Consider the following 20,048-nt stretch of genomic DNA (forward strand, 5'->3'; position numbering starts at 1 on the left):
ATTTTCTACCTCTGCTACCACTTACCCCTGACATTTCCGGGCATGAGTTTCTATGCAATTTCTAATCCATATGACGTGCCCTACCTCACCCAGAAGTTTATCGCAACATTTACGTGAAACCCTGTATACATATACATATATATCAGAGAAAAATATTTAAAATATTCATAAATAAAAAAAGGAAATTTTGTGTCCGGACCCTTCTTTATAAAGCGGAATAAGATAAAGAAAATATACTTCTGAGCAGAATCCTTCAGTTTGCTTCAGAATATAATGCCGGGTATCTTCTCTTTCTCCATATTTTCTCCCTTTCTTTGGTCGACTTTTGTTGATCCAGGCTGACCAAGCAGAGCAGGCTGGAGTTGTCATTATAAATCCTAAATTTCCTACCAAATGTGGACGTTTTCCTACTTGTGGTTTAGCGCCTTTGAAAGTCACAAGTTTGAAAGCTGTAAAGTAATGCAGTAAATTAATTTTTTAGATGAAAACAAACAAAAAAAGCTGGTCACAAAATGTTAACTTGCAGGGTTTCATTTTTTAATTAATTCTTTGAAAAGTATTAAAACAGTAAGCGACTAAGAGGAACATTTAAACATATTTTTCATTTAAAACTTTAAAATGAATAGAGGCACACTTTCACTTAATTTAAATCTTCACAACCGGCAGGATTTCAGATAGCAGCAATGTGAACTCAAAATTTAAAGTAATTACATGCTGGAGGTATATAGTGTAACAGCGTAACGAGTATCGTTTCAAATTCTGAATGACTGCTCGAATGAGTCTGTTAGCGAAACGGCTAACGACAAATAATATACATGGCAGTGACCGATGAGGCAAAAATACTACAGTCAACGTCGTTTTTCAAAGCTCTCTGTCTAACTTCCAAGAGCTCTGCTCATTAATATCCGCATCTCATTTACATCCTGTAGAGAGCTAAAGAAAAGTAGAAGTGACAACGAAAGTTTAATAAAAATGTAATTGAATAATTAATATAAGATAATCTACATACTTTGCAAGTGGTTAAAATTCGTTGGCTAGAGTATTATGAAATAATTTACAAATGGTTATTTTGATACTATAACAGTGAATTTTCAAAAATGTATTTAAATGTTTTTGGTGAAACTACTTTTTCTCTCTACCGTCATTTTGTATGGATCGCGAGTTCAAGTGAATAAAAAATAGAAATTAACAATTACAGAAGCTATAATAGGGCGCGCATATAAGTCGTTCGCTCAACAATCAAATACGTTTCTCTGTTGACGTAGCAGGTAGCCAAATAAATATGTAAGTAAGTTTATTGTATTTTTATTAATGGAAGGTTTCCTCCTATCTTGTTAGGGGTAAAATTCCCACCTGTAAAAATAAAAAAATGAAGGAATATTACGATTATTCCTAAGTTTGCTAAGATTTAGTTTTTCAAATTAAATTCTATCCTATTTTTCTTCGCTTGTCACGCTCAGTTTTAAATATTCGTTCAGAAATGTTTTGCAAAATGAATGGCAAGCGAAAAATAAGATGCATCGCATTGCTACTATACTGCCAGCTGTCTCCTGCACTAATTGTGAAGAGAGTAGGTACTGAATCGTAATGTCTGTGTTTGATATACTGTTTAAGTAGTAGTTAGTTATATTTGACCCGATTCACGTGTTATAGGTTTGACGTTTAAGCTATTGTTTTAGATAATCGGAATTTTATAGGGTCCTAATTCCGTAATATTAACTCAATGTCCTGTAAGTCTTATTAGTCTTCTATGAGAGTTATTGCTGCAACTGAAACTGTACGATGAAGGCTTTAAATAAACCTTTTTTTAATATAAGCTAGAATTTAAATAGAAAGTATAACTTATTACTAAAATCCGCCATCTGCGGGAATTAAAATAACATAAGTGAAATTTGGAGTCTAAAATACGATCATAGTCCGAGATTACACAAATCTGACCTACTAAGCTCATTAAAACTTCAATCGTGCAATTTAACTTCAGATAGCAAATGGAATAGAAACGGAATATTAACTGGCAGAACTAGGCGACAGAAAAGAAATCTGCAAGCATCGCTGCCAAAAGCTCTCTATCTGAAACATTCATAACCTTCGCGTTGAACGCTCTTAAGTCTAATTTGCATTCTGGTTAGGCTTAACGTAAAAGAAAAGTTATAGTAAATATTCAAATAATAAAAAATGATCAGTTAACATACAACACTTTAATATTTTACCAACAAGGTAATTGGCTTGCATTGTAAATTTCACACATGAAGACTCAGTTTTGTTTGTCTTATAATTTTAAGCTTTGTAAAACTTATCAGGAGTGGCGGATAAAATTTTGATTTGATTTTCCAACTGAGTTGTATATTATTTTAATAATTAAAAAGTGTCAGGATTAGTAACTCCCCAAGTGTTCAAGATACATCTGTAAATAATCATTATATGGCCAGATTTAGTTATTTCAAGCCATAAACGTTGTAGGCAAACTGCAGTTAAGATTTAGCCATTTGTTCTTTCATGTATGTATCACAGTTACAACCATTAGTGTTTTACAGACTTAAGGTTAGCGTAGATTGTACGATTTTCCATAGACTGGCATTACTGTTATTACGTATAAGACGACAAAGCTTCTGCCCTAATCATAGGATTCTAAATAATTAAATAATTAGATAAATGGGAATTTTAGAGCTTTATATTTTCATTAATAACCATATGTCTATATTTTACTTATGCATAACTGTAAGACAAAAGTACTACAGTCAACAAATTATATACTTTATTCCCGGAAAATTCTCAGTAAAATTTAGATGGATCCAGACTTACGAAGTTAAACTAAAAATGAAGATGAAACATTAATATCGTATGGTCCAAGATGAAACGAGCTGTACATGTGAGACCTCACCAAGTGAATTCTGCTTTCCGTTTATGTTTATTATGTCGGACATTTCGACAGCAGTTAGAAGAGACTTCGCCTTGAAGAACAGAACTCCGTGTTTCTTATAGGAACAAATCATTTTAACGTTTCACAAATGAATGTGGAAATGTGGATGAAATTATTCAATTAAAATATTATGAAGATTCTAACAGTATGGCATATGAAGCTTCTAAAATGAACAAAAATATTCCATTAAATCCAAACTGCAAATATTTTCACAGAAATGTTAATGTTAACAGAAATGTCAAAAAATACATTAAGGTAAATATTTGAAAATCAGAAGAAATATTTTGCGAGAGTTTTCGTTACCTGAGTATGTGTAATTAACTAAAATCCTTCAAATAGCAAAAATTAATAATTTAAAATGAGAATATTAGATTTTCAATGATTATTTCTCTATTTAAGCTTCTTACACGAATATATTTTATGACAGTTATTAAATAGAAAAATACACTTATATTGTCTTTACATAAGGTTATTAGAATCTTACGCTTTTGTAGAAAAATGTGTATTAAACAGAGTGTTCACAAAGCTCAGGAACAAATTTAACTGCTTGTAGTTTGGGAATGGAATAATTAATATGTTTGGTACTAGTCGCACCTTTCATAAGATTTTGTGTGCGCTTGTTTGTGTGTTTAACTTCAAATTTTTGTGACAAGTGACACAAGTTACTCCACGTGCGCAGCGTTGGTTGAGCACAAAATATCAAATCGGAATTACAGTTCTGTCTATGTACGGCGAAAAATGGCGTGATTAATGGTTGCATTGTCATTCCTGATTCTGGTGTTTAGATATGCAAAGTTTGAGACTTCCGAAAGGTTAAAAATACCTTTGACATAGCCCCGCAGAAAGAAGTCTAAAGGGATATGTCAGGCGAACGTGGTGACCATGGAATAGCTCTATGTCTCCCGATCCATTTGTTAGGAAAGTTCTGTCGCGAAAACTGCAAACGCACAATATCCAATGTCGTCGCGCGGCATCCTGCTAAAAGATCATTGGGTAACGGTCCTTCACCTGTGGGCAAATGTAATTAATCAATGCATCGAGGTAAACTCTGACCGGTGTTGTTTGTGCATGGAAGAAAATGCTCCTAAATTCTTGTCCTGGAGCATCGAACACAAAACATTCACTTTCGGGCTGTCCCGCTTAAATTTCCTTGTGAATGAGAGTTTTCCGGTCCTCAAATCCTCACATGACATTTGTATTAAACCAAACCAAATTGATGGGAAAAAAGGTATATGGAGTTGTTAGGAATTTGATATACGGATAAATAACACAATAATTTGCAGCACTATCTTTTACAAAGTGTTGAGGGTACTCTGCATTTATCTTCAAAAATTAATTTATCATAAAATATAGATAAAATAATTATTACTTTTAAAAGCAATATATTTAGTATAGGATATTTGCAAAAGTAGATAAAAAAACTTTCTTCTAAATTGTTGATTCTGGTTATGTATTGGCAGTTTAGAAAGCTTCTCAAGTGCAAAAAGAAATCTATGCAAACAATTTAAACCTTGTGGGAGACAGATTAATAAAAATATGAAAGTTAAATATATTGTCTCTGCAGAAACAAACACTTAAAATGTTTGCTATCTTTTAATAAATTAAATATATGTATTTTATAATTTTACTCGAAAGATTTTTCGAAATTTAAAAAACTTATTTGATTGTTTAAGCTACTTTTATATGCTTATTAACGAGTGAAATTCAGGAATTGACATTTAAATTTAAAGTTCAATAACTACAAAAGGAAGTTGTTACATTTTGGCAACTTACAATTCTATTTTGGATAGAAAAGCATTCTTTATTAAATTTATCTAGTCTTCTGAAAACATTAATTATGTTCATTTCAATTCAATTCTTTATATTTTTTAATTAACCCTGTACCACAGTACGTGAAAAAGTCAAAACTTCCACTTAAAATCGTTTAGAAGTCTTATTTTAATTACTTACAAGGCGAAGTAACCTCAAAGATTTTAGTTGTTCCATATATTGGCAGTGTGGTTTCAGTAGTGGTTTTGGCTACTTCAGGTATTTCTGCGCATGAGCAGAACACACGTATCTCGTAGTCCGAACAACGAGAAGGCTTGATCATATCCCTGTTCCTGCACACTAATCCGCCAGCCTTAAGATCGCAAAAGACGCCGTCTTGCATTTCGATCTGAGGATCTTTGGCGTTGCGACAATTGATTTCTTTAATGTCTTCCAAGGAACATGGAACTAGTCCTTTATCGATGAGATCCACTAACAATTCCGTATCACCGTCACGGTCTGGTAGATGGGTGTTCAACCAACCAGTCCATCCATCTTTGCAAACGAGAGTTGGTGGTGTGTATGGTAAGCCCACAGCTGTTCCTAATCGAGTAAATAAAATCTACGTAACTAAGGGCATTAACATGAAAGAAACATAATTGCATTAATAACAATAATTTTCAATCTACAGGATAAACTATGGAAAAATAGTAGCAGCGGCATTAATAGTATTATGATATTTATATGGATTTTAAAATGTTTCCATATTTAATTAAATAACAAATTATATAGCAAACATTCTTCTACTTTATTTCATATGTTTTATTGTATAACAAAATATTCTTTGATAATTTTTAAATGAAGAAAATGCACACTTTTTTATACTCAAAACACAACTTTTTATGTTCTCATTACAAGGAATTTCTGGCCAGACAACTAGGCAGAAACTTTCACTACAACAGCTGGTTAACATGGAACCGTGGAAATCTGTATGTATCGAGAAATAAAAACCGCGTAAGTTGACGCATTCATATATCTATCATTAAGATCACATCTGAGTTACAAAAGCAAGAAATAGCGGTTTTTACATTGCACTCGCAAGAATCTCATTTGTGAAGTTTCGGACCAAGTCGTTGATCAAAATGTTATTAGAAATAGTTTAGTTGCTGAAATGTCATGAGAAATACTGAAATTATGTCTCGACAGTTAAATATCACTTATCAGCATACCTCGATATCCTGAAGAATGCTAAATTATTAAGGTGGCTTAGTTTGCTTAGATCAATAATATCAAATATTTTGCTAATATAAGTTTACTTTAAACTAAATTGAAATAGGAATTTCGTCGAAATTATTGCTTAGTGAATCGTAACTCTGTCACTGTTTAACTCTGCAACAAAGTTATGTTTATACTAACCTACCACTACTCAAACCAATGCACGTAGCATTGTAGCTATGAAAGTAGAAACTGCTTAGTGAATATTTCCTATAAACTGTCATTTATTTGTGCCTCCTCTGATTTGTAATTACCATTTGGAAATTTGTTAGCATTACAGAACCTTTTTTTATTCCGAAAGTTTTTAATAAAATAAAGAGCAACTTATTAACAAGAACATATCTTGCAGAATACTCATACAAAAATCTAAATTTCATAATTTTCACTAAAAAAATAAGCATTCAAAATTGCCAGAGTCTGAAATTTTACCTCTTTTAATCTATTTCCGATTAAATGTAAGATGTGTATAGTTTAGCCCTTTGTTCTTCGCATCCCATTACGTAAGGCTATCACAGCATTAATAAACTTGTAAACTGATAAATCAGTGTTGCCAGTTTAGGGGGAAAGGAAGTTAAATTTTTCGTATATAATTTATAATGTAATCAATCCTTAATTATAAAACATATTTGAATCAGTAGAATAATTAAAATATATTTCTAGAATATGTATTATGCACTCGGTACCACATTTCTTCCAGTACTTCCCCAGTACTTCAATTTTTTTATCTAATTTTATCGTCGAAATTTAAAAGGGGAAAATCATAAGAGCAAGTTGCTTTCCGAAGAACATGGTTATAATAAGAATACAACAAATAAAAAGTAGCCGTAGATAAACTAAAACAATTTTTAGACATTCTCTGTCTACTAGTTCAACTTTCTGTTTAAGTCCAAAAGTCAAACTTTAATAGAATATAAAAGATAGAGTTTTAATAAATGCACGAATACAGGAATGTCGTAGAATTCACTGGATTTATTTTTTTAAAATATTATTATTTCGTTATACTTTTGAAATGATACCTTTGAAATAACACCACTGTTATAGTTATACACAGGATAAATGATTTATTCATTTTAAATTTCTTCAAAACGTTATATTGCAAGTTATTTTGAGTCATTCAGTCATAGCAAAGAACTTTAACAACGGTAAAAGCCCTTCAAGTTCGAAACTTGCTCTTAAAACTTCTTATAAGTGTACTTGAAATAAAGACTTACGCTTCACAAAGGAGACTTTCCGGAGCAAACATCCATACAAATCAATAAATTTAAGCACTTTTGCAGTGAGAGGATAAGAAGAAAAGTGAGTTTGGAAGGTCATCTCAAGGGGACGTATGGTGCTTAAGCTCCTGAAACTCCTTTTGTTATCATCGAACAGTATTTATTTTGATGTTAACTGAAGGAAAAAATAAATAACTGCCATCTGTTTGAAGAGATATTTGTAAGGAAATTGTAAGCCTGAAATGACTTTAGTCGAGATAAAAGTGAATATTCTCCTGTAAGCATTTGGATACTCCTTTCATCTAAAATTTTAACTTGACTTTAATGTAGTAACTTACATTTTAACTCACAGATCTGTTAAATGCATTAAAAATAATAAGATGAGAAGAAAATCACAAATGATATCGAATAATAGAAACACAAAAACCTTTGAATATAAATTTTTGAATAAATTTTTATCTATTTATACTACTTTTTATATTTAAAGTAGTATAAATGTACGATATAAACTAAAATATATTTATAAAGGGTCATTTCAAAACATCTGGCAAAACTATAAAGGCAAGTAAATAATAAAGAGTAAAAATTAAGTAAATAATAAGTCGAATACTATAAAGACAGCTCACTTTAAAAGAGAAAATTTATTACTTTTTCAAGTTGCCGAAATAGCAAACAATGTTAATTATTTAAAGTAGTATAAATATTAAGATATAAAGTAAAGTACAATTATACAGCGTGTTTTTAAAACATGTAGCAAAAATGCAGGGGAACAAAGTAAGAAAATTTCGTAACGGAAATGTGGCGCTTTGAAACGAAAAAAAAAAAAAAAAATACTGTAGAGATTCGGAGGTACAAGTGGTCTGCGAGAGGAAATCATCATTCACCGTGCGGATTTGAAGCGATATGCATCGATACAAAGAAACTGCAGACGGTAACAGCGAGACTGCTTCATGAATGTGCACAGAAAAATTTTCAATCAGACAGTGTAGTAAACCAGGAAAGAGGCAGCTATTCGCTGTTCGCCGCTGTTATGAATCTGTATATGCCGCTCTTGTGAATCACTTGTCTATGCCTGTGGTGGTTACACTTGGTTTAATCATTAACATGTTTGTTTCTTTGGACTTTTTCTTTCTTATCAATTGTTAATTGTTGGTAAATGTATTAGCACTTACATGTGCCATTTCTGCACACACAATCTAAAATTTGCTTATTTCTGTTCCCTCTATATCTTTGTCTAATATTTTAGAACCACCCTATATATACTATGTGTGTTGAATATGGTAATCTAACATGTGCTATGTGCGTAGCTATACCACGCACATTTGCCTTTTTTTAAAAATAATGAGGAAAGTAATATTTTACGAACTGAACTAACCTGTAACTCCAGGAGGTAGCGTTCTTATTTCCGGAGCTTTGCAATCATGTGTAGCAGAACATATCAGAGTGTTATTGAGACACTGACATTTCTCACAACCACTCGTCACTACTTGACCAGGCTAAAATGAAAAATATGATTTTTTTAAATATAATTTTCGATTGTAAGTAAAATTATTTGTTAGATACTCTTCCGTGCTCACAAAATCCTTACAAAGCCTTTATTTTCGTAACCGAAGATATATACTTCCAGTTACAGAAACGTTTTAAATGATGAAAAAATTATGCTTTAGCATTTTTAAATTAAAAAGACAAATTTTGTAAAAATTACAAAATCTTGTTTTTCATCCAAAGGGATTTGAATCCCGAAGGACTATTAGTTTCGTTTTGGCATTTTGCGTCGGACTCATAAATGTCGGTTCACTTTTCAAACTGTTGCCACAAAATGTTAGAGTCCTGCATTATATTTGAAGAAATTAAATAATGAAAAATCTGCATAAATGTATGTATATTTCTCGTATTGTGATAAAACAACGGTACATAGAGTCATTGAATTTTGAATAACGTAATCCTCCAACGAATATGAGCATGTGGAAGACCAAATTTGAAATTTGAAATTTGTTTTATGATCGATTTCCTATTTTTTAAAACTTTGACGAATTTTTGATTAACAAACTCAAGGATTTCAAAGCGAGCAATGGCAACGTTGTGCAGAAAAAACATTTTTATCTCCAGCGCGTGAGTCTCTGTATCGGAAATTCTAAAGATATGCTCGTTTTAAAACTATTTTGCGATATTGCTGTTGCACTGGATCTTATGGTTTAAGTGCGAGGAACATGATATTTAATAAAGAAAGGTAACACACAAAATGTTAAAAAACGCCCCTTTGGACGTAATTTAAAATCTGAAACATTTCAGATTTTTTTTTTTTTTTTTTATACATTTATTTTGTCTCTATACGCATGTTTAGGAAAATTTTGATGCGACTCCGATATCCGATATGACGAAAAATAACGGAGACATTTTATTTCAATAATTACGATTTCTGAATTATTTGCAATTTGAATTGAAGGGTTGATTAATAAATTTGCATAATTCGAGGTTGAAGTTTTCCTATATACATGCCATTTGATGATATTCTTTTGTGATTTACTAGGGTCTTTTAATATATAATTTTGTAGGATTTGGCAAACCGAAAGAAATTTCACCCAAGTAATTTATAATTTTTTTAAAGATTTAAAATGCATTATTAATATTTTTATGAGGTTTTATTGCTTTAGAATTAGTCTGGTAATCCTACAAATAATTCATTAAACAGCATATATTTTTCATAGTTATTTAACGCGAATAATATTACAAGTTGGATATTTGCCTATACTGAAGCCTGCAAGAAAAGCAGCCTGCTAGCCTGCTTTTCTAAAACATAAATTATGTAAGGTTATATGAATATAATCTTCATTTTTGAAAACAAGTAGTATATTGATTAATATTTATCAGAATAATTTGTATATCAATGCTTGTCACTTAATCTCTTAAATTAGAAAACGTTTTTAAACTGATATTTCATTTTAGATACGTATAAAAGCAAGAATTTCGCTTTTTAGTTTGTGTACAGCCTTCAGATATGATCTCCGATTTTAATATCAAAAAGCTCGGTAACATAAGAAAATCTTGTCTTTTTCCAAATAGAATTTTACCTGAGTCACATTCAAATGTAATCATTTCTCTTTACAATTTGTACATAGCCCTATAATACTGTTACGCTAATTTCTGACACCAGTTGTTACGTTATTTTCTTCCTTCACGCTCGTACGGGGTTCGTGCGGATTTGGAGTGAATAACGACAACAGCACTTGATGAAGTAGTAAAACACACTTGAGATGATGAAGTAGTAAAACACACTCAGGACAGCTCCAAAATCACGTTTACACAGTCGTCGAAGATCTGCTTTTAAAAACGCTGAAACTCAGCGATACAGCCTTCAGGTTATCAAGCTATAACGGTGAAGACAGCTTCACTGCAAAGCACCAGAGTACAGCTCCCGACTCCGCTCAGTCGTTCTCGGAACTACATGTACTTTCGAGACTCTCCACGCTACAGCTCGCGATGCACTCGACGATAAACTAGAGTACAGCTCCCGACTCCTCGGTTTAGTCGTTCCCGGAGTTCAACGCACTCTCTCGACGATGAGGTAACTGCGATACACTAAGAGATTCTTTCGGTGCACTCGACGACCCATCGGCACTCGTTGACCGACTGTCAACTCGATCGACTCCGCACGGACTACCTAACTTGATACTAACTTTCCTGTGAATTGTGAACTTCGATTATTTCTAGCCTCGACTTCTGGGAGTCTTTACTAGTAAATTAAACTGGAGCCAATGGCCAATAGCGGTATTTTAAAAGAGCCCGTGGGTGATTATTAGAAAATGCAAGCATACTATTACCTTTGGCAATTAAGCGCAAAGTTAAATGAAGCAATAATACAGCGAGATGCAAGACATATTCAGGTGTAGAGTAGTCTTTATGATAAGCATGGTATTCCAAATAGGGATAAGCATGGCGATAAACCTTAAGCAATAGGCAATAATGCAGTGATGTAAGAGGCAAAATCAAATGAAGAGCAGTCTTCTTAAAGCATGGCATGGATAAATGGCAGACTGCCATGCTTCAGCATGGCAGAAGAAGGCTGCCATGCTGAAGACGGCTGCCATGCTGAAGAAGGCTGCCATGCTGAATGCTGCCATGTCTTTAAGAAGACTGCCATGCTCGGCAGTCTTCTTAAAGCATGGCAGGACATCTAAAAATAAGCAACTTAAAAACTAAATCTGTCTGTCTCGGCATGGCATTAGTCTTAAAAGTGCATGACATGAATTTAGTCTGGAATACTAACTCTCCGCGTACCAGTAGGGTTTATATAGCTTTTGGCTTGTGTTTGAGAGCATTCTGGGCTAAACCGGTAAGAATTCGTTCCAGAAGGTTCTCCATCCGTCTATGGTATATCGCCAATTTTTTCCCCAAATATGGCAACGCTGCCTTCTCTTGTCATTTTATGCAACCCTAAACCTGCTTTGCGAGGAAGCTATTCCATCCCGGCTGAACATTTCGTAGTAATACTATTTTCGGTTTTAATCTCGACCAATTTTTATCATACCGAAGTCAAAGATTTGGTGTTTTATTTGCTATAAAGGATACAGAAGTTTTCTAAATATCAGTATAGGGATCGGTGAAACATCTGAAGAGTTAAATTGCATGGATTTACAAAACTGATTTCTTCAAATTTCAAAATTTGAAAACAAGATTCTTCGTGTCGGTTAAAGCATTTTTGTAACTGGAAATGTATACGTCTACAACCAGTCGTAGTGAAGATGACGGATAAGAAATTTTGTAGACACATTTTGTATTGCAAAAATAATATCTTATTGGTACTATATTAAAAGCATTTTCGAAATTTAATATATGTATAATAAATATTTGAAACTGGTTAAGTTAGACTGATATTAAGATGAGTGACTCGAAACGGTACTGTAAAATGGTCGAATATAAACGTAAAAAATGAAATGAAGAATCACAGTTTTTGGCTTGATATTTTAAAAATCGCTATTGATTGCTTCTCTGCAGGAGCTTTCTTATGTTTCTATATACGGTTTTACTTCCTTGTACGAAGTAAAAAGGAAGTATTGTAATCGCGAAAAGTTTCAGGCAGCATATTTCAACGAAAGTATCCATTTTGAAAGCTATCTAATGCAATTTAACGATGTTTTTGCGTCATATCTGTACGTAAGGACAGAATAAAATACTCTTTTCCTTCAAAACAATTATAAACTGCTTTAAAATTAATTCTGAAGAGAATTTTTCGTGGCGTCTGTACGAACGTATGTACGTACGTGCGTACGTACGTACGTACGTACGTATATCGCATAACTCAAAAACGAGTAGCCTCAGAACGTTGAAATTTTGTATATAGGACTGCTATAACATGTAGATGTGCACCTCGTATTTTGGTTGCAATCGGCAGCACCAAACGTATTTAAATATATTTATATATATATTCACTCTGCTACCCGGCTCAGTAATCTCAGTTTCTTTACTCTTATATGTTTGTAAATTGTACATTTTTTACTTTAAAAATGATTGAATTATGTTGTTTTTATCTTCCGGTTAAGGATTGTATGCCTTTAGTAAATATGTGTGCAATATTTTTAGAATTATCAGCAATTTTAAAGTTGTTTATTTGCCGCTAAGCCTGTTTTTAATGGCGGTCATTGGTGTTTACATTTGAAACAGGAGACTAGTGGATTTGTTGCCAATCTAGAGAAACTTAGCTTCGCAACAACAAAGATAACGCATTCATATATTATTGCCAATTAAATCATGCTTAATTCTTTCTGGAATGTTTTCGAGGAAATAAGCGTTTGAGATTTACTTCGTAATTTTTAATATAGATATTTTGAGTTTTTATGTATTTTTGCCTTCTCGCGAAGTGAGAACTGAATTAATTAAATGAGAAATACTCAATCGTCTGTGAAAAACTGTTTCTGTTTTGTTTTGTTTGCTTAATTTCTTTTATACATAGTTCTAGCTTTATTATAATATTTGAATAGAATATGTGGGAACGATTAGATAATTCTTTAAATGATATACATTTTGTGCATTCTGAGTTGTAATATGAATGAAATATAATACTGTTAAGTAAACTTAGCGCCAGAGTGTCGCTATGGTAAAAAAAGTGAATTTTAAAGAATGCATTTATTCTATTGTGGTTTATGCGCTGTCGGCGAAGTAGGTTTAATTCAATCTAATTTCTTCAAATAAGTTTAAATAAATAAGTTTAAATAAAATGCAAGAAAAAGTGCGTATAATTTATTATTCCGTACAAGGAAGTCATGTGGTGAACACATCAGATTTTTTAAAAATATTTTCTCACAAACATGTAGTCATGACCTGATGACCACGCATGCGCAGTTTAGTCGAACGGCCTGCAACGCCTCTCCCTTACGTGACTTACTAGAGAAGAGAAGAGACTGTTAGTAGTGAAGTAATGAAGGTAACCCGATGTATGCGAGCGTAATCATAAACATGGTTCTATTCTTGTGTTAATTGTTTGTTTTTGTTTTGTTTGTGTGTTAATAAAGTGTTGGTGTCTTTAAATGCCTGGTTTTAAGCAATGACCATATTTAGTTCACGTTCCACGTTACGCAAACATATATCCAGAATCTGCACGTCCAAGAAGAAAGGATAGGACACATATCTCGATAAAAATCTCTGAAATACGAAATTTACTGTAACTTTGAATACAAAAATGTACTTCATATAACTTCATAAACAAAAACTATTCATGTAATTCATATAGTTTTATAAACTGGATATTGCACTGCTGTACGCTACAAATTCATGCAGATCTTAAATAAGGCCAGATGAATAGGAAAAGTTAACACTTTATACTGCTTAAAAAAGAATAGCAGCAATTACTATTAATGTAAGCAGGTAGAAAATGCCTGGTGGAGAACCCAGAAATAATTCGAAATTTTTTTTACCATGCGCCGAATGTCACACGTAACTAAATTCATTCACAAAATAAAGTCTAAATGCATAATCACCAAGCGTTAAGCTTAACAGTCGCAATGATTCTAAGTTTAAATGACCGAACAGAACTGATTAAACGGGCTGACTGAACGGAACTGACTGAAACTGGCTGAATAATTTAACAGAATAATTGAATGGCGCAAGCCTCATAACTGTTTTTTATTCGCAAAGGGCAAAGAAAATATTCCTCAAACCTTTCCGAAAAATCGCTCCTACAATACCGAAATGTAATTCCTGGAAACTTCTTTTATATCATCAAGTTAGCTAATAATCACTAAATGTTTTCACTTGGCACCAAAAGTTCTTGCCAATGCCTTTAAAGAGGTTTGTTTCTGGTACATAGTGTTCTTCCTACGACCTCCTAATATTTCAGCATTCTGCTGACACATAATTAAGTTCTCCAAACTAATCTACGATTTAAACACATACAAACATAATAAGTGATCACAAGTTCAGAAGGAAATAAAATGCACAACAAATAGACATAAAACTGCAAACAAAATGCACTAAATGACATAAATAAATAAAAAAGTTAAAACAGCATAAAAAGTATGTAATCAATACCAGTCTCGAATTACAAAGAAATAAACTAAAATATTTACGTAAATTACAATATAGAAGTAGTATATATATCGATAGGTTTACGAAGGTGTGCGTGTGTATATTTTCTATAACCATAGCTTATAGACGAATAAAATAAAGAAAGGAATAAATCACGTAAATAAAAAAAGGATTAAAGTGCATAGTGGGTGTCGCAGCTGCAGAAAAAATGTCAATGACATTTGATAAAAATGCCTTCAAATGAAATTTTATATCCAAAAACTCCAGATGCGCCTATGCGAAAACGTAAGATTACAGCTATAAGAGACACTTTTACAGAAGAAATCTCCGTACCCTTTATTTTTTACCCAACGACCACACTTATATGTTAGACGGAGACGCACAGAGACTACTGAGTGTATTTGAAAATGATTATGCTATTAAATATCCCTTGCACGTGTGTCTTATGATAGAACTACGGTTACAGTTTAAGAAATAAAATAATTTAACCTTTCAGCAACAGCAGTTTTGTACATATGGATATCTTTTAGTAAAATATGCAAAACTTCAAATTTGATGTTAAATCTAATTTATAACTTTTAACTCTAAAATCTATTAATTATTTCTAAAATGAAATTAAACACTCAATTAAAGAATAAAGCTGTTACTTAGAATGAGCGCAGTTGGGCACTCCGCCATTAAGTAGTAACAAAAGGCGTTTTCCTGAGTTGTTTTCAAACTGTATCAAACAGTTTTCTCCTCTATAAGGGGAAAATATTTTTGTTTCTTGAAGAAGAAAATATCCATGTTAATGTCCCTCAAAATACATAGAGTTTTCTGAAACACGAACATCAGTCTAGGGTGGAACTTTGAATTACTTTGGGCATCATATCTATGTGCTTTTTATGCATTTATGGACATAAAATCAGATCGAGCTATAACAAACTCCCGTACATAATGAAAGAAGTTTTTGGCCCTATCCAATTTCTTAACTCAATTAATGTTACTTTATACAACTATAGCGGACTTCCAAAGCATGAAAATCTGATATAATAAACTTTACGGATTTCGACTGAGCTTTGTTTTTGTTTTTCGTAATGTTTTACAGAATATTTTGAAGTTTTAAAGGAAATATTACTAATATTTAAAATCATTCATGCTTATGCTATAAGATTAGGAAAACTACTTTTACGTTATTACCGTTTATCTTCATCCTACTTTCCTATGTGCCCTAACCAAGAAAAAACAAGTAATTAGAGAAGGAGCATGTGCAGCTGGCTCAGCGAAATCTTAGACTGAATGTCAGTTCGTGTTTGCTGCGCTGTGATGGGTCGGTTTTTGTATTAGGCGGGTAAAGCTGAAAGGGATAGGTACTACGTGTCTGAGTAATTTGCGAGGGTCTGTCTCTTTTAGTAAGACAAAAAACAATTACATAGACGAATCTATTTTAAAATTCAAGACAGCTCATTCTCTGAATGCGTTAAGAAAGGGTAAATTACGCGAATATTTAGGAAATTTTCAGAACTAGTCGCTAAAATCTTAAGGGAAGAGGAATACGCGAGAAAATACTGTATATCTTAGGAGGTCATACTAGTTGCGAAAATGGTTATTCATTCTTACAAATGTGTATTTTAGAGGAAGGCAAATGTTTCGAGTTAAGAGTTTGAACAACGACTTTTATGCTAAGTCCTTATTACAATTATTAAAGTAAATCAAAGCAAAAAAGAACCAAAAACAGATGTTATAATTACACGTATTGATAAATGTAACTAATGCTTAGTATAAACCTTTTAAAGAAATTAAAGTTATTATTCACTTTTTAGATATGACAGTGCTAAAAATTCATTCATGATTCATTAATTAATGTTCATACTTTCTTGCAAATTAGCCATTTTTCTTTTTCGGATCAGCTGTAGCGAACCAACCATCGAATATAACGAACTAATGTTCGATCTCTTGAAGTTCGTTATAACAAGGATTAGCTGTATTTCGTATCTGATATTGATTACTGATGTTTCGTCGTAGTTCATAAGAAAAAAAAATCGGCATAGCTAACTTTAATTGCATCTAGGTAAACGTATCTGAACCAATCTGAACGTTTCGTGTCAGAACTGATTAAACGGACTGACTGAGCATAATTTTTGGATAATACTTACAGCTAAAACGAATCCTGTGCTCAGTTTGCAGGTACATGTCTCAGGAAGGACACATGTTTTGGGGTCACGAGCTAAATAAGGAAGCTTGCAAACATTTGCAGTGCAGCCAGGTGCACATTTTTCACCGTTATTGCATAAGCCTTGTTGCTTTAAATCCTCTTGCAGAGCTTGGCAGGAATTTTCGCACTCGAAAGCGCATGCGTTCCATTCTTGACCACGTGGGCAGGTAACTAAATCAAGAAAAATACTAAAGAAATCATAATACTAAAGATACTAAAGAAAAATACGAAAGATAGTAAAGAAATGAAACGTAAAACTATAGCTGAAGAAATTTATACGCTATATTCAAGAAATGAGCCATATAAGGAAAGTCTGATGGATTGCTGCGGACAGTTAAAGTTGGACCATCCGCTCTGGAAATGATTCAAAGAAACGGTTAACTTTACTTAGTGAATTTACTCTGATTTCTGAAAAACGGATTTGCAGCTCTCTTGCAGTTCACGAACAGCTATAGTTCGAAGCATGTTAGAAAAAGAGATCTGCAGTTTGTTCAGGAACTGATTCATTTTACTCCGCGAACGAACGTCTGATTCACGAAAAAAGGAGAGAAAGGAAGTTTTAAGTGGGCTAGGAAAATTCAATTCCCATTTTAGGGGATAAAATCACGTTTATCTTCCCTTGTTAAAAGTTAGTTTAATTTTTATCCTTTCCCAATTTTTTAAAATATTTTTATTTTAGAATTTTACTGTTTTTATCCTGAGTAGAAAGGAGGTTTTTATAAATCATAACACTAAAGTTGAGAAAAATCAGTTCTAGCTAGCGTTGAATTAGATCAATTCTTCCTATCCTACGGCACGCTTGATTCGTTTGGCTGTTTGTTCTACCCTTGCTAACCACTCTCGATCTCACTGCTCGTTCTATTCTTTCGCTCTTCGTTCTATCCCAGCTAACCGCTCTTGATTCAACTCTGGCTCCTGATCTTTTTCATCAGACGTTTTTTTGGTAAGCGGTGAGTTATAAAAAAAAATCAGTTGAAAGTGATTTTCAGTGAGCGAACGGTTCTGATCAGATCCCATAAAAGAGCGATTCTACCCATATCTGTCAATGATACATAGTTATAATAGAATGACTAATTAAGCTTTCAGATAGCACGTAAATGCTACCTGAAGAGGCACAAACCTTTAGAGAAGAAGTAACTGAGAAATAAAATATAGTTATTCACAGCTGAACGACGCAATATTTAGCGAAAAGTTGCTACGACGGAAAAACAACTTATGAGTCACCAAGAGTAAAACTGCAGAACAACAGAAGAAGCCAGTTCTAAGAGCTCCTCTCAGGATCGAAAAGAAGTTATTGTACGGAATCGCAGAAGTTTCAGAAACAATATGATCATAATTAGTAATTTTGGTAATTTCTTTAATCGATGATATTTTGATCGAATTGAAACTATTGTTTGATAATTAAGACACAATAACACGCCGAATAAATACTAATTCATAAGTCAAACAACAAAAAACCAGCGTTATATTTTCAAAATTTTCGCAGGACTAGTTTCGATGGTTTTTACCGAACCACCATCCTCAGCTGTAAAACCACAAATGAACAAGATAGGAAATAATGACTAGATAAGATAAGAAAGCCTGGACAGGAATAAGCAAGTGGCGCCATCTGTTGATGAAACCAGAACTAAAACATAATTTCTTTAAAGGCCGAAGGCAAAGACGGATTGAAATTAAGATCGTTAACTAGAACAGAAAGATTTTTTTGAATGTGAAATGCCTCTAGAAAATCCAATTCTCCAATGGAAGATGTTTTTTGAATAATTTTGGCAGTGTTATTTGAAATTGAAAAATTTAAAGTGTGATTTGCGGACCAACAATGTTGAGCAACAGAAGACTTCTGTGTTTCCTTTTTTCTAACATATGCCTCATGTTCCTTGACGCGAAATTTTAAGGCTCTCTTAGTTTGGCCAATGTAAATTAAATCACACTGGCAAGAAATACTATAAATACCCCAGGAATTCATATCCGGAATGGGGTCCTTGAGTATGGAAATCGGAATTTTATTGATGGGAGAATACACAACCCGAAAGTTAAATTTCTGCAAAATATGTGCACCTTTATAGCAAATGGATGGAAAGAAGGGAATGACAATATAATTTTTATAATCTCCTAAAACAAGAGTGTGCCTTTTATTGTGTTGAGATGAGAATTTTTTAACTGCTTAATTAATAATGTTGGATGAAAAGCCCCTGTCAATAGCTATTGCTTTTAAATAATTTAGTTCTTCATCAAGGGCTAGTTTGGAGGAGCAAACTTGAAGAGCATGGAAAACATAGGAATAAAATGAAGCTAACTTTTGTTTAGTCGGATGACATGATTTAAAGTGTGGTGGAAGGCAAACCGATGAAGGTTTACGGTAAACCGTAGTACTGAAGTTGGATGTGTTACGTGTGACCAGAATGTCGAGAAACGGAAGAGAATTGCAAGTCTCAAGTTCAAAAGTGAACTGAATAGCAGGATCAATAGAATTCATTGTTGAAAGAACTTTATTTAAATCATCTTTATTACCTTCAAACAGGGTAAAAGTATCGTCTACGTAGCGGAACCATGCCGGGAAGTTTAAAGTTTCAAACAATTTTGATTCATAATAATGCATGTAGATATCAGCCAGGATGGGACTGAGGGGGCTTTCCATGGCTAATCCCACAGTTTTCGTGTAATATTTATTTTGGAAAACAAAATGTGTTTGTTTCAAACAGAGTGAGAGAAATTAGCTCATCAATTCCGATGCAAGAGAAATGAAATTTGCGAAGTCTGCTTTCTAGACATCTTAATGCACCCTCCACTGGAACATTGGTGAATAATGATTTTACATCAAAAGAAACCATGAGTAAATTTCTAGGAGAAATGTTTTTAACCCTTTTTACAAACTCTATTGAATTTTTTATGGTGTACATGTTATTGTCTAATAGGGTTGAAAATCTAGAAACTGAATATTTAGCTAATGGATACGAGGCAGTACCTAAATTTGATACAATAGGGCGGAAAGGAATACTTGAATTTTGGGAAGAGCATATAATCTGGCACAATTCGCAATAGATGGGTATCCATGACGACTATCTGGCCACCTTTGTCGGCCTTTGAAATGATAATATCCGGGTTAGAATGAATTTCACGCATTGTAGCTCTTTCTGTCGCAGTTAGATTTGGTTTCAAAGGTTCATTATTGAAT

At 33.0% G+C, this 20,048-nt stretch overlaps 1 protein-coding gene across 3 annotated transcripts in view; it reads right to left on the minus strand.

Moving 5' to 3' along the window:
- Window positions 1–20,048, minus strand: part of LOC118189478 (hemocytin-like) — a 728,690-nt gene that overhangs the window by 343,780 nt on the left and 364,862 nt on the right. For all 3 annotated transcript variants that reach the window (XM_085820839.1, XM_085820840.1, XM_085820838.1), the window contains exons 41-44: window positions 16,815–17,044; window positions 8,534–8,654; window positions 4,871–5,272; window positions 238–449 (exon numbers count right to left, since the gene is read on the minus strand). In XM_085820839.1, the coding sequence (XP_085676965.1) occupies window positions 238–449; window positions 4,871–5,272; window positions 8,534–8,654; window positions 16,815–17,044 (965 nt within the window). The remainder of the gene's footprint in view (window positions 1–237; window positions 450–4,870; window positions 5,273–8,533; window positions 8,655–16,814; window positions 17,045–20,048) is intronic.

This window comes from Stegodyphus dumicola, chromosome 7 (assembly GCF_044657685.1).
Source record: "Stegodyphus dumicola isolate Sdum_Otavi_A_Nest chromosome 7, ASM4465768v1".
NCBI lineage: Eukaryota > Metazoa > Arthropoda > Arachnida > Araneae > Eresidae > Stegodyphus > Stegodyphus dumicola.